Source organism: Electrona antarctica (genome assembly GCF_951216825.1).
Source record: "Electrona antarctica genome assembly, chromosome: 4".
In the NCBI taxonomy this organism is placed as follows: domain Eukaryota; kingdom Metazoa; phylum Chordata; class Actinopteri; order Myctophiformes; family Myctophidae; genus Electrona; species Electrona antarctica.
In genome coordinates, this window is record NC_136809.1 from 14,919,854 (window position 1) to 14,933,265 (window position 13,412).

At 40.8% G+C, this 13,412-nt stretch overlaps 1 protein-coding gene across 1 annotated transcript; it reads left to right on the forward strand.

Annotated features, from left to right (window-relative positions):
* Nucleotides 1–7,930: 7,930 nt before the first annotated feature.
* Nucleotides 7,931–13,269, forward strand: LOC306921658 (sialoadhesin-like). Its single transcript, XM_079498891.1, has 12 exons — nt 7,931–8,218; nt 8,471–8,541; nt 9,353–9,418; nt 9,506–9,637; nt 10,012–10,248; nt 10,466–10,564; nt 10,972–11,190; nt 11,300–11,629; nt 11,739–11,990; nt 12,292–12,373; nt 12,478–12,526; nt 12,680–13,269. The coding sequence occupies exons 2-12, from the start codon at nt 8,484–8,486 to the stop codon at nt 12,878–12,880; spliced, it is 1,725 nt and encodes a 574-aa protein (XP_079355017.1). The 5' UTR covers nt 7,931–8,218; nt 8,471–8,483; the 3' UTR covers nt 12,881–13,269.
* The last annotated feature ends 143 nt before the right edge of the window (nt 13,270–13,412 follow it).

Consider the following 13,412-nt stretch of genomic DNA (forward strand, 5'->3'; position numbering starts at 1 on the left):
TCAGTGAGTGGTGACATTATCACATCTGTTCACAATGGAGATACTGTAGGCCTATTGCTGTTTATTAATATAGTTTGAGGTAGATACTAGATATCTAACTAAATATATTTTTTATTTTAATAAATTAATGGTTTATATGTACGTGTGTCTCAGTCATTTCAGTGACTGCATGTGGATTTTTATAGTAAATATAGTTAATCTCTGTACAATCTTTTTTTATTTCATAATTATTAAAAATGTATTTTAAATATATTTTTGCACAGTAACAATTGATGTTTCTCTCTATATTTGTATCTGTAGTACAATTCTCTCAATCATCAGCAGTTGCAGCTATATGAATCACTGTAGTTTGCCTCAGCCTCGTCTTTATGGCCTTCCTGTGGACATTAAGGTAAAATAAAATATTATAGAAGTAGAGACTTCTGTTTTTATTGATAGTAATTTTTTAGTGTAATGAATTCCTTACTGGTTCAATATAGGAAGAAAACTCAGGACTCCCGCACTGACCCAGCACAAAGTGACCAGGTATTTACAGATTTAGAGGACTCCAAAGTGCAGTGTGTCTTGTGGGTGTGAGTGTGAGGCCTCAATCACACTATTAAGACAAAATCGTTCTCTCTGGTCCAGGGGGAGAGGGGGGCGCAGAGCAGCTCGCAATTCATTTTCAATGGGAGTCGCTGAGATTCACAGAACAGCTCTGCTCCATGGAGTGTGTTCTGCCCTCCTCCCCCCATGGAGCAGAGCTGTTCTGTGAATCTCAGCGAGCTGCTCTGCGCCCCCCAACCCCCCCCCCCCCCCCCTCTCCCCCCGGAACAGAGAGAACGATTTCGTCTTAATAGTGTGGTTCAGGCACGTGCAGAGGGGGGGGGGGGGGGGGGGGGGGGGGGGGGGCTAGAGCACCTGCCCTTTTGCAGAAAGTGCCCTTTCCCTAAAAATTAAAAATAAAAACTTTTTTTAAAGAAAAGGGCACCCCCCCCACCCCCCACATAAGGGCATGTGTGTGTGTGTGTGTGTGGCGGGGGGGGGGGGGGGGGGGGTGATGTGGGGGCCAATAAGGGCTTATGTGTGGGGCCAATAAGGGCTTGTGTGGGGGAAAACAAGGGCTTATTTGGAGGGCAAATAAGGGCTTATAGGGCCAATAAGGGCTTGTGTGGGGGGCCAATAAGGGCTTGTGTGGGGGGGGCAATAAGGGCTTGTGGTGGGGGGCCAATTAGGGCTTGTGTGGGGGGGAAATAAGGGCTTATGTGTGGGGGGCCAATAAGGGCTTGTGTGGGGGGCAAACAAGGGCTTATTTGGGGGGCAAATAAGGGCTTGTGTGGGGGGGCAATAAGGGCTTGTGTAGGGGGCCAATAAGGGCTTGTGGTGGGGGGCCAATAAGGGCTTGTGTGGGGGGGCAATAAGGGCTTGTGTGGGGGGGAAAATAAGGGCTTGTGTGGGGGGCAAATAAGGGCTTATGTGGGGGGGGGGGGGAGGCTTATGTGGGGGGCCAATAAGGGCTTGTGTGGGGGGCCAATAAGTGCCATTGGCCCTTCAAGACAAACATTTGACAAGTAATGATAATTCCACTATAATAATGAATTATCTTTTAATCTGCCATCAGTCAGTTTTAGTTTCAGACTAATGAGAACATAAAGACCAGGGACTCCACAAAAAGACCACCCCAAAAATCGGCGTGCGCTACGCGCGCACACAAACGTGCCCTTTTCTGGAGTTTGAGCCCCTGCCCCCTCAGTGCTCTCTGCACGGCCCTGGTGTGGTTGAGGCCTCAGAGAGAGATCTAGTTTAGACTAGTCATTGGTTAGACCAGTCATTAGTCCTACAGTACAACCTATCTCAAACCCTTACCCTAACCCTAACCTCCCATGGGGCAGCACACCTAAACCTAACTTTAACCCTCTCCCAACCCTTAAGGCACCCCTCACCAACCTTAATCCGGTCGTTTTAACGCACCCCTCACCAACCTTAATCCGGCCGTCTTAACGCACCCCTCACCAACCTTATGTCTAACCAATGACTAGTCTAAACGAAGTATGCACCCTGATCTAAAGAAAAAGAACGAACCTTCCATACCCCACCAAACACACCTTGTCTGTTCTGTCTCCCCATCAGACCCACTCTGATCCTATGTATGACAACATCTTAGCTGTGTCCAGAACACTTGTCACTGCTCCACATGGAGAACCCACAGGATGAGCCTCACTACAGCAGCGTCCACTTCCATCGTTCTACCAACTCCAACAGCCAACCACCTCAGAGACAAGAAGATGTCCAGTATGCAGCCGTCAACTTCAACGTTTCCCCTGATCCAAGTGAGAAATGAGAATAACCTGCTTTTACAAAAAAGAGATTGAAGTACAGCTTGTGGTCATAATTTATCAACTCGAGATCATTTAGCTGGTTAGGGGTAAATTGCCTTCAATGTGTTATTTCATATTTTCATTTATTGTACAGTAATCTTCCATCCATTGTAGAAACATCTGCTATCTTGCGCTCATTCTTTATACTATCTAGCGATATTACTCTGAGTTTGAGTATGACTCCCACTCTCTGTGTAAAATGTCTAACCATCTGTGTAAAATGGTTAAAAGGAGCTAATATACAGTCAGGGAGTTCTTAGGACTGAAGAGGACATGAATGCTGGAGAGGGTTGGACCGTGTTCTATGGAGTGAGGCCCTTTGGGGCTATGTTGTCAACAAGATGCTGCTGCTGGCGTTTTATTTTACTCAATCAAAGCTTTTATTGTAAGCTTCACCCCTACAAAAATATGTGTAATGAATTGCTTTTTTTCTCTTGTAGTCCTCATGCCCAGTTGTACAGCACAGTTAACAAAGCACCCAGCGTGTGAAAACATACAAGTCACAACCTTTGTGTGCAGAACAACTTCCCATGTGATGGATGCCATCACATTTCAGCACATCTACATTGATAGTTATCCAGATGCACCTGAACAAATCAGCAAATCAATGCTAGGATTAGGTAGCCTAGCTCCCTCCAGCCCCTGAATCGCAAGCCACGGAAAATAAAAAAATCACACCTGTGTGAAGTGAGTGGTGCAACTCCGTGTGGGGGTCCCCGGAAGTTCCAGACCCACGGGAACGCATCCAGGGTGCCGGCCCGGTTCCGGCGAGCCGCCCCGCGTCCGAAACGGTACAGAAATTACAGAGTTACCGGGGGTCCCTACACTGTGTACCTCTACTGTACTGTACTGTCACTGTACTGTACTGGCACACCCGAAATCATCATATATACAGTTAATATGTGCGTGTGTGTTTGTGTGTGTGTGTGTTAGGTTGCGCACAGGTGGTGAAAAACAACCATGCTGTTTTTGTGCTCAGACCCAGCCAGGGTCTGAGCCATCCAGAAGGATGCTTCCTTGTCACCAACTCTAGGACGTTTTCCAGGCCTACCCTATAGGAAGAGAACCACACCAAGAACCACATGTGGGGAATTACACTGGCCTGGCAGCACCTCAGAACCCCCAGTGTAGGAAAGACCTAGTTAATTGACTCAGCAATGCAAGGACTCAAATAATGACACAGCAAGGCTGATTGGCTGCCCCAGTAATAATCATGATTAGGTTCAGCTTGCATGCTTTTCTCACTCAGTTTTCTGCTTAGTTTGACCTGAGGAGCTGTGTTTTATTTTCCTCTCTGACTGTGCGTGTTCATGACAGTAAAAATAAGTCTTTATTGTGGAATATGGTGCTTTCCTTTATATATACGGTCATGTTGTTATATATTTGTGTATGTTCTGAAAATGTGAATGTGATTTACTTTATGGAGAATTACATGTTTGATACCTACTGTAGATGGGTTTAAACTGTATTTTGGTTTATGTAAGAATTATTTGATGATTGTTTATTATGATGATTCTAAAAGAATGTTTATTTGTATTTATAGACCGCACTTCTGTTCAAGATTAAAGACACTAAATGAAGCAGCCCTCCTCCTGTGACTCTGATCGTAGTCCATCCATACGTGTACCGGCTCTATTCCAGTCATTTCCAGAGGCCCTAGTCCTCTATTTCACCCAGTTAGAACTGACTGATGTCACCTGGGAATGGGAAGTCTGTGATTCTCTGCAGGAACAGCTACCTGCGAACCGACTCAAAATAAGCAGACAAAGATGGATGGATGGAGCATTTCACCCATTACAAATTGTTGGTTTACTCATGATAATTAACTTGTTTTTCTTTTTTTTTTAAAGATAATACTGTATATAAAAGAAATTATGTTGGCAGAAATTACACATTTTATGTCATATGGGCATGTTGAGTAATATTTAATTAATACAAAAAAAGTCTCTTCTCTTCATGGTCAAATTGTTTGTTGTTGTCGTCATGCCAACTGCCTGTGGCCATTTTGCAAGTAGGGTTTAAAATAGCCCCTCTCGGAACCCTCGTAAAAGGTTTCTGACATTTGGATGTTTACCTTTTACGGAGGGTCCCTTCTCAGTTGTCGCCCGCAACATGGCGATTCTGGGATACACACGGACTTGGCCTCGCATATGTCCTTTCTACGCTATTTGAGTGATGGTTATATGTCTCTAAAGAAGCATATATCTGCAATAGGAGACAACGGAGACAACGGAAACCTCAGCGAACGGCGCAGAAGCCGTTAAGTATTTTTAATCTTTGTTAGACCGTTTTGGCAGCTCTGAAATTCTCTCTTCCTCACTTCCCATGTCCCGCCTCCCGAGCGGTGGCTGGCTATTTTTTCCCTGGCTTTCTTGGGTCATGACGCATCTCACCATATAGGCCACGCCCATTTGCGTCATGATAGATTTTCCGCCATTTTGAATTTTCTCCAAAACACACTTTTTGCTTCTCCTCCTACAGATTTTGCCCAAATCTCACAAGAATTGGTACACATGATCTCTGGACTGTTCCGGAATTTTGATAGTGCCTATCGTTCGGCCGTAATCGGCTTCCGAAGTTAGTGGGAGGGGCCTATTTTACAAAGAATGCCACAAATCACGAACCAAACGTCCAATCAACTCCAAATTTGAATCAAATGTCGTGGGTGGTTTAATCAACCAAAAGCCAAAAGCAATTCCATTTTAATCCATAGGGGGCGCCACAAATGCGAAAATTGTAACCGTTTGTCGCAAAAAACATGATTTTTGGGGGCATAAATCCCCTCGAATTACTTACACATGATCACAGGGGTGACGCGACATTGTAATTGGCTGGCAATATTAGTGGGAGGGGCCTATGTAAGCGACTGCGGCAACCACACTTTGCACTTTTTCAAAATTGCAACCTTTCCAGTTTATATTCATATTTGAATAGAAAAGAGAGGTCGCACACAATGCATCGCATCGCGATGCATTGTGAGCTTGTAGATCAGCTATTTTCAAATGGTCGAAATATATATAGGGTTGAAGTGGTTACAGTAATGTATGTTTTTCTAATCCAAATTAACTAGTAACTAAAGTTTTCAAATAATTGTAGTGTAGTAAAAGTACAAATGTTGGCTCTGATATGTAGTGGAGTAGATGGATTGGAAATTGGAATACAGTCAAGTAAAGTACAAATACCTCAAAATTGTACTTAAGTACAGTATTTGAGTAAATGTACTTAGTTACTTTCCACCACTGGGTTAACGGCAGGAGGATGAGTTAACAAAACGTCAACAAAGAGAGAAGTATACGACCAAGCTGTCCGTCTGATGACAAAAAAGATTACGAAAGAAAGGATAGAGAAGTATGACTAAGACACAGAAGTGGTCAATGTTATCCTCAACTTCATATTGACATCTGTTGTCCAGATCATATCTCACACCAGGGCTGCAGGGCTGAATCATTCAGGCCGCGGTAGTCAAGTCATACACCCAGCCAGGCCACCCTATCCCTATACCCACACGCATGTACGTTTGGATTACAACAGAGCCATAGAGTATAGACAGAGTTGCGACATTGAGGGGGCAGAAAACAGCCCGGTCACGTGGTTCATGTACTCGCGCGAGCCCTATCGACCATAGATATATATATCTATGCTATCGACTACAATAGATTCTGTAAACTTCCGGTGTCCCTATTCGCCAATAGAAGTCTATGTAGAAGAGGACTGGCCCCATGAAGTGAACGGAGTTGTCGTAACTCTGTCTATACTCTATGGGCTCTGGATTACAAGTAGGGCTGCACGATATGGACAAAATTTCATATCTCTGTATTTATGCCAAATATTGCGATATCGATACGATATACGATATTACCGTTAAAATGTAATATTCTGCATTTTAAGTGTTGCAACACTTATACATACACGTGTGGGGATTGAAAAACCACAAAACCTGGGTGATCTACTGTATGCTATCAAATTGTATGTTTATTCACGCAGCATAGTACTGTACAGTATATGAATGATACATTCTCTGGCTGATTTTAGTTTCGACCCTTCTAAGGACTAGCTGAGACCCCAACTTTGAGAACCAATGGTGTAGTGACGGGCGGGAACCCCTTTGTGTTTTAAGAATTATGTTATACTTTAGCTATTGAAAAATAGCAGATCTACAAGCTCATAGCGCGGCACCGAGTGCCGCGCTACGAGCTTGTAGGTCTGCTATTTTTGAAAAATCGAGAAAATGTGGTGCAAATCTTTGAATATATATTCTGTCAGAGCGATCGTTTTTTAACTCAATCTTTGCTTCATGGGGGATCCCTGGAACAACATATTTTCAGATGGGGGTCGGCGGCCAATTACATATATTTTTGGGGTCCTTGACATGAAAAACTTTAAGAACGACTGACATAGAAACATAGGCTTTTCAGAAAACTGTCAGGATTTAGAAGACATTTGCAGAAACGTCTTCAGGTCTAAATGGGTTAAGAGCGTACCGGACCGCATTTCCATGATATGATCTACTGTACCACGGATATGTCAACATGAAGTCGAAATGAGTCATAGTTCTCTCTTTTTGTATCTTTTTGTCATCAGTTTCCTCCTTTAAGTGAAAGAAAAGTAGTGTCAAAATATCTTTTGTATATTCGGTTTCAAAACAGGCCGTATGCGGGTACACTATAGTAGCTTTTCGTGCTGGGGCCCTTTACTTTAGAATCATATGATAGACTGACTGATCAGCTGGTTATGTTCTTTCACCACTTTATTATTTGTATATGTAACAATACATAACATTATATGAGAGCCGCTATAATTAAGATTTCCAGGGTGAATGCCTCTGACTTAATTGGCCTAATTTTCTACAGTGCCACCCTGCTCTTTGGGCCCTGCAGGGCTTGTGCCCAGAATTTCCCATTCAGGAATCCAGCTCTGACGCATCCCCAAAGCTAGTTAGTGCAACCAGACTATTGTAATTGTAACACTTTATTATTATTATTAGTGTGGTTGCCCAAAGGGCAACCAGACTATTGTAATTGTAACACTTTATTAGTGTGGTTGCCTATGGGCCCCTTACCTTTTCTTTTCATTCATTAGTGTGGGCAACCAGACTATTGTAATTGTAACACTTTATTTATTATTAGTGTGGTTGCCAGACTATTGTAATTGTAACACTTTATTTTTACTGGAGTAAGACTTTTTTTGAAACGCTACTCCTCCCACAGTTTTGACTGTACGCACCTGAGCCATATGTCAAATCGACGACTTCATCGGGAATGGTGTGCTTGCTCATTGCTAAGAGAAATGTTGTATAGTTTAATTGATATTAATTAATTAGTGAATTCATTTTCCCCATTCACTTAACATGGGTAGATCTAAAAGTCCAACTCAAGTATTTTTGAGTTGGACTATGTAAGCGATTTTTTAAAATTGCGACCTTTCTAGTTTTTAAATGCTGCTGAGTAGTTTTACACTATTAAGCAACCACAGATCACATGTTCAACACTGACAACCTCAAACCACTCTGAAGTCATTCTGGAATTGTGTTGCAACTTGGACACATGGCATATATTGGTATATTATACAACAGCTGAATAGACGTTGCATATCATCACTGTCAGGCAGGACGATTGTATGTCCAAATTTCATCCTTTTTTTACTGTATGTTCCCCTCAAAAATGTGTGGCCATATAGTTGATCCAGGATTTGCTTGACAGTTACTTCAATGTAAGTAATTCACTTAGAGAAATATTACGTAAGTGAATTCTGAGGTTTAAAGATATAACGAGGAAGGAAGTCCTTTCCATGTTGTAACAATCCATGGGCTTAATACAAAGAGGCGAGTGTCAACTGGCATAACGTCAACAAATCCTTTCTCAGTAAGTAATGTGCTGTCAGTGTTTTATGTGTGAATTCCATGAACAAGTTGTTACTCGGTCGGTCATCTTTCTATAGTTGTATTATTGTGTTAGTATGTATGCTGATTAATTGAATAGTACATAGGACCACAATGGAAATAAGTCCCCAGGACTTTATTTTATCCTTTTTTTAACCTTCTCATGTCTAACTGTACTGTTTACAGTTTACAAATCTGACTAATAAAGTAATTAATCAATCAATCAATCAACAAGGACCCGTCCAGTCATGCTGTTGTCTGGAACTGGATGCGTGTTTGTGACTTTGCTCCTATCTGCAGTTTCAGGTAGGAATGTGTAGTCAAATGTATTATGAATATGTTGTTAAATTGTCGCTATTATTTAATGGCGTCTATGCTATTGTCACAATGAGTTACCAGCATGCTAAGCTTGTACAAACAAAGCTTGTAAGGGATTCAATGGTTTGTTAATATTAACATTGTAGGAAAGTAAGCAATTAAACAGTAATTGAAAAGCACAGTAAGGTTAAATGCAAAGACTTAAAACATTTAATAAGCAGTATACTGTACGATCATGCCAGTAACTGATAAGTCAAGTAGCAAGGTCATGTAACAGGTTTAAAGGTGATATGGATGAATTAACGACTTTGTAAATTTAGCATTTAATTTAGCATAATCTGGGAACAGTAAATGAACACAACCTTCAGTCTTCTTAAATCATCTTTCTATGCATCCCATGTCTATAATGCTTCATGAACATACTGTACTTATAGCACGCACTCACCACCTATATTGACTTATAATCACAGTGATTATAATACATTAACATTACAGATATGATCCTTGCAAAAGGATGTCTGTGAGTGTTCAGCAATTATGAAATATTATAATACTTGAACCTTATCTTTATACAGTGTTATACACAGATTATAATGCGTTGGATGTGTGGATGCATAGAAAGTCTTACTATAAAAATAAATTATGCTACACTTACATATGATGACAAACTATCCTTCGCTTGCCACATCACCTGTTATACTGCAGACTTTGATGTGATGTCATGGTTTGATGTCCTGTAATCATGACTTTAAGAAAATCCGGCCCTAATGTTCTTATAAAGTAATGTATTGTGTGTCAGGAATTCTGGGAGAAGCAAAACAAATGTGTGTTTTGAAGGGATCCTCAGTAGATCTACCATGCTCAGGTACACATTACACATCATCAAACACAAACTGATATGCTGGACTATTTAAAGAACTGTTCAATTTTAAACAGTCGTCTGATGTTACAGGTCATATAGAGAATACTCCAGAAAGCCAATCAATTCAAAGAATCAATGAAGTGCAACAGAGTGATGCAAAAACATACCAGTGCACGGCCACGGACTCCAATGATATTTCACACTTTAGTCTCCATGTCACAGGTACGGTAGTGCGAAGACGGAAATGTGTTAATTTAACCCATTGATGCCTGGTGCAACCTATACGTTGTTCTACCTTTGATGCCGGCGCTCTCTCTGTGTCTCATCAGTTATTGTTATAATTTAGCTATTGAAAAATAGCAGATCTACAAGCTCATAGCGCGCCACCGAGTGGCGCGCTATGAACTTGTAGGTCTGCTATTTTTGAAAAAACATAACTATTTAAAAAAAGAATGAATCAAAATTTGAAGGTTTTCAGAAACCTTAGGTCAGGCCCTAGAAGGCGTTCCCAGATTCAGCCTCAGGTATCAATGGGTTAATAATGAAAATGGTCATTGATGTACATTTCTAATGAATATGTAAAAATGTGAGCTTAGACCTACAGGTGAAGGTGATACTCGGTCCGTTGAGAGAGGGACAGAGAGTGATTTTGAACTGCAATACCAGCTGTCCTCTGACTGACAGGCACACCTACATGTGGTATAAGAATGGCCAGTTCCTCTATGAGGACTCGTCTCCCTGGTACCAACTCCCTGTCAACAGTGAGGACAAAGTGAACTACTCCTGTGCTGTTAAAGGTCATGAAGCTCTCAAAGCCCCTGATGTTTCAGTCAGTGAGTGGTGACATTATCACATCTGTTCACAATGGAGATACTGTATAGCTGTTTATTATAGTTTGGAGATACATTAGGTAGCTAAAAGGCTAGCTAACAAAATCAAACTTTCATTGTAATAAATTATACTATTTCACTTTTTTTAAGTATTCTGCCCAGTTTATATATTTGCTACTCTCATTCAATTCAGTGACTGCATGTAATTTATTTCTCCCAGATTCTGTCGATCCAAGATGCTTTAGAATGACCTACACTGATGGGAGAATGTGTCCTGAGTCAATGGTGAATAACACCTGTTCCATCACATACTTTAGAGGTTAGAGATATTTTTTATACTCGTTATTAGTTGTTTACAATGGTATGTTTCTCTAAAGGCTCTACATTACATTACCGACCACACTACATTCATTGATATTATTATTTATTCATTTCATTAAGAAAAAGTCAGCATTCTACTGAATCAAACTTCAATTGCTCAACTCAATCTAATTGCCCAGCTAACATTATTGTAAATTGCTTATTTTATTTTTATATATTTAGTCATGCTGTAAAGTCTGTAGTGGAAATATAAAACATGGCTGCTAAAAGTCAAGCTTGTTGTAAAATCACGATAATGTATAACATTTGACAAGATCTTCAAAGATTTGGCAATCTTTGAGGAATCTTTGCTATCACCTGTCAACTTGATGACCTACTACAGTATGTATATATATATCTCAACAGATTTGAAAGTTGAAGAAGAGAAGTCGAAGACTGTCATTAGAAGTACTGTGAAACTGACCTGTAGTACGAGTTGTATAGACCCAAAAAACACCTTCCTGTGGTACAGGAATAGAGACTACGGGAATGGCAGAGATCAGCAGTACTATGTTAATAGAGCTTCTAATGACAGTTATTACTGTGTTGTACGGGGCCAAGAGGATATCCGCTCTCATTCAGTGTGTGAGTATGAATCAAACTGTTTACTTGAAATAATTACTATATTCATTCTAGGCAATGGATATATCAGTATACTTTTGATTTTCTTACATCCCTATTGACTGTATTTCAGGTGTTCCGGGTAAAAGCTGCTGGAGAGTGAATTATATGAAACGGACAATCTGTGCTCTGATCGGCTCATCAGTGAACATTTCCTGTATGTTTTCATACCCTGCTGGTCATCAGCTGGAAGATGCATACTGGTTCACATCATCTGATTTATTGGATCCAATCAAACTGACTGAGGAACCAGGCCGTTTGGAATTCGGACAAAAGCAACATAACCATAGCATCCTGACAGTCAAAAACCTGACAGAGAGTGACTCAGCTGAATACAAATTCAGAATTCACACAAATAGAGATAAATATGGTGGTTATCCTGGAGTGAACATAAATGTGACAGGTAGACTTTTGATGAAGTCTTTGTACCCAATGTTTCTTTTACTTATAAAAACAATGAATTTATAGTTTGACAAGCCCACCATAACAACAAGTAACAATTTGATCTTCAGCCCTGAAATTGAAGATAACTCCGGCTGCCGATGCAACAGAGGGACAGAGAGTGACACTGGTGTGTAGCAGCAGCTGTCCTCTGACTGACAACCCCACCTACATGTGGTACCAGAACAGTGTAACCCAGAATCAGAGCCAACAGAACTATGTGGTTCTAGACCCAGTCAGCAGTCAGCATGCAGGAGAATACTCCTGTGCTGTCAAAGGTCACGAGGAGCTCAGAAGTCCCGAAGAAACTCTCACTGTCACACGTGAGTAGAGCTTCAATGTTCACATGTTGCAAACCCTTTTACACATGTGAAACCACAAGTTTCCAAAAATGTATACATTGTATTTGAAGAATATGTTTCGTTTTTGTCATTTAATTTTGTATTCAACAACTCTCTCTCCAAAAATCATTATGTAATCCTTCACACAAAAACTATGATCATTCTCATTGTAACCATAAAGAAAATGACATTGACTCCAGAACATTCTACTACTGCAGTACTGTTCATAACTTTATAATGATTTTGTGTGCTGTATTTCCATGTGCTGTTACACAATCACCAGCCGCTAAGAATGCAGCTATAGTAGTAATTACTGTAGTCGGCCTCAGCCTGATTATTCTGGTACTGGCCTGCCTGTGGATCAGGTAAAAAAAAGTTATTTTGTTTTCTAATTCCTGAATCTACATTTCTGCTTTTCTATTACTACAAGTGGTGCCTTCAATTATTATCGTTTTCTGGTTCAATGTAGGAAGAAGAGAAGTCAGACCTCCAGCACTGATCCAGCACAAAGCAGACAGGTATTAGAATTACTGGACCGCAAACTGCAGTGTTGTGAGTGTGTGTGTGTGTGTGTGTGTGTGTGTGAGAGAGAGATCTAAAGAAAAATAATTTACCCACCAACCACCATACCCCACCACACACAACTTACGTCTCTCTTGTCTCCCCATCAGACCAAGTCAGATCCTATGTATGACAACATCTCAGCTGTGTCCAGAACACTTGTGACTGCTCCACATGGACCCACTGAACCACAGGATGAGCTTCACTACAGCAGCGTCCACTTCCCTCCTTCTACCAACTCCAACAGCCAACCACCTCAGAGACAAGATGTCCAGTATGCAGCCGTCAACTTTAAAACGTCCTCCAAGTGAGAATCACCGCTTTTGTTTTTACAAGTGAATGAACTTGTGGGTCTCCCACATAATTGAACGTGTTGAATTTGACTATGTAGCTACACAAATGCATTTCATGTTACAGTATGTTTATGTTAGGTTTCAGGGTATTAGGTCTATCTTGTGTTGAATTGTTCCTTAAAATGTACAAAGGGTTTTTACAAGACCTGGGGCCCGTTTATGACATTCTACCACAACACACAAACTGCATAGTGTGCCGTGCCTATGCCCCGGCCAACGCCAAACCACAGCGGAAACAAAATCTGCTCTGCTATGAAAAATCTGCATTTTATTTTATTATATTTTAATTTTTTGTAATTATGTATGCATGTATTTTGTGTATGTGTGTATATATATATTTATTTTATTTCCTCCAGACTGTTTTTCCGACTATCCTTGGGATTGTGGGTGGGGGGGAGGGTGGGATAGGGGATTGAGTTTTATTTTATATGTCTGTTTAATACTTGCCCCTGGGCTACTGTCAAAACCTGAATAAAAAGATTTTGAAAAG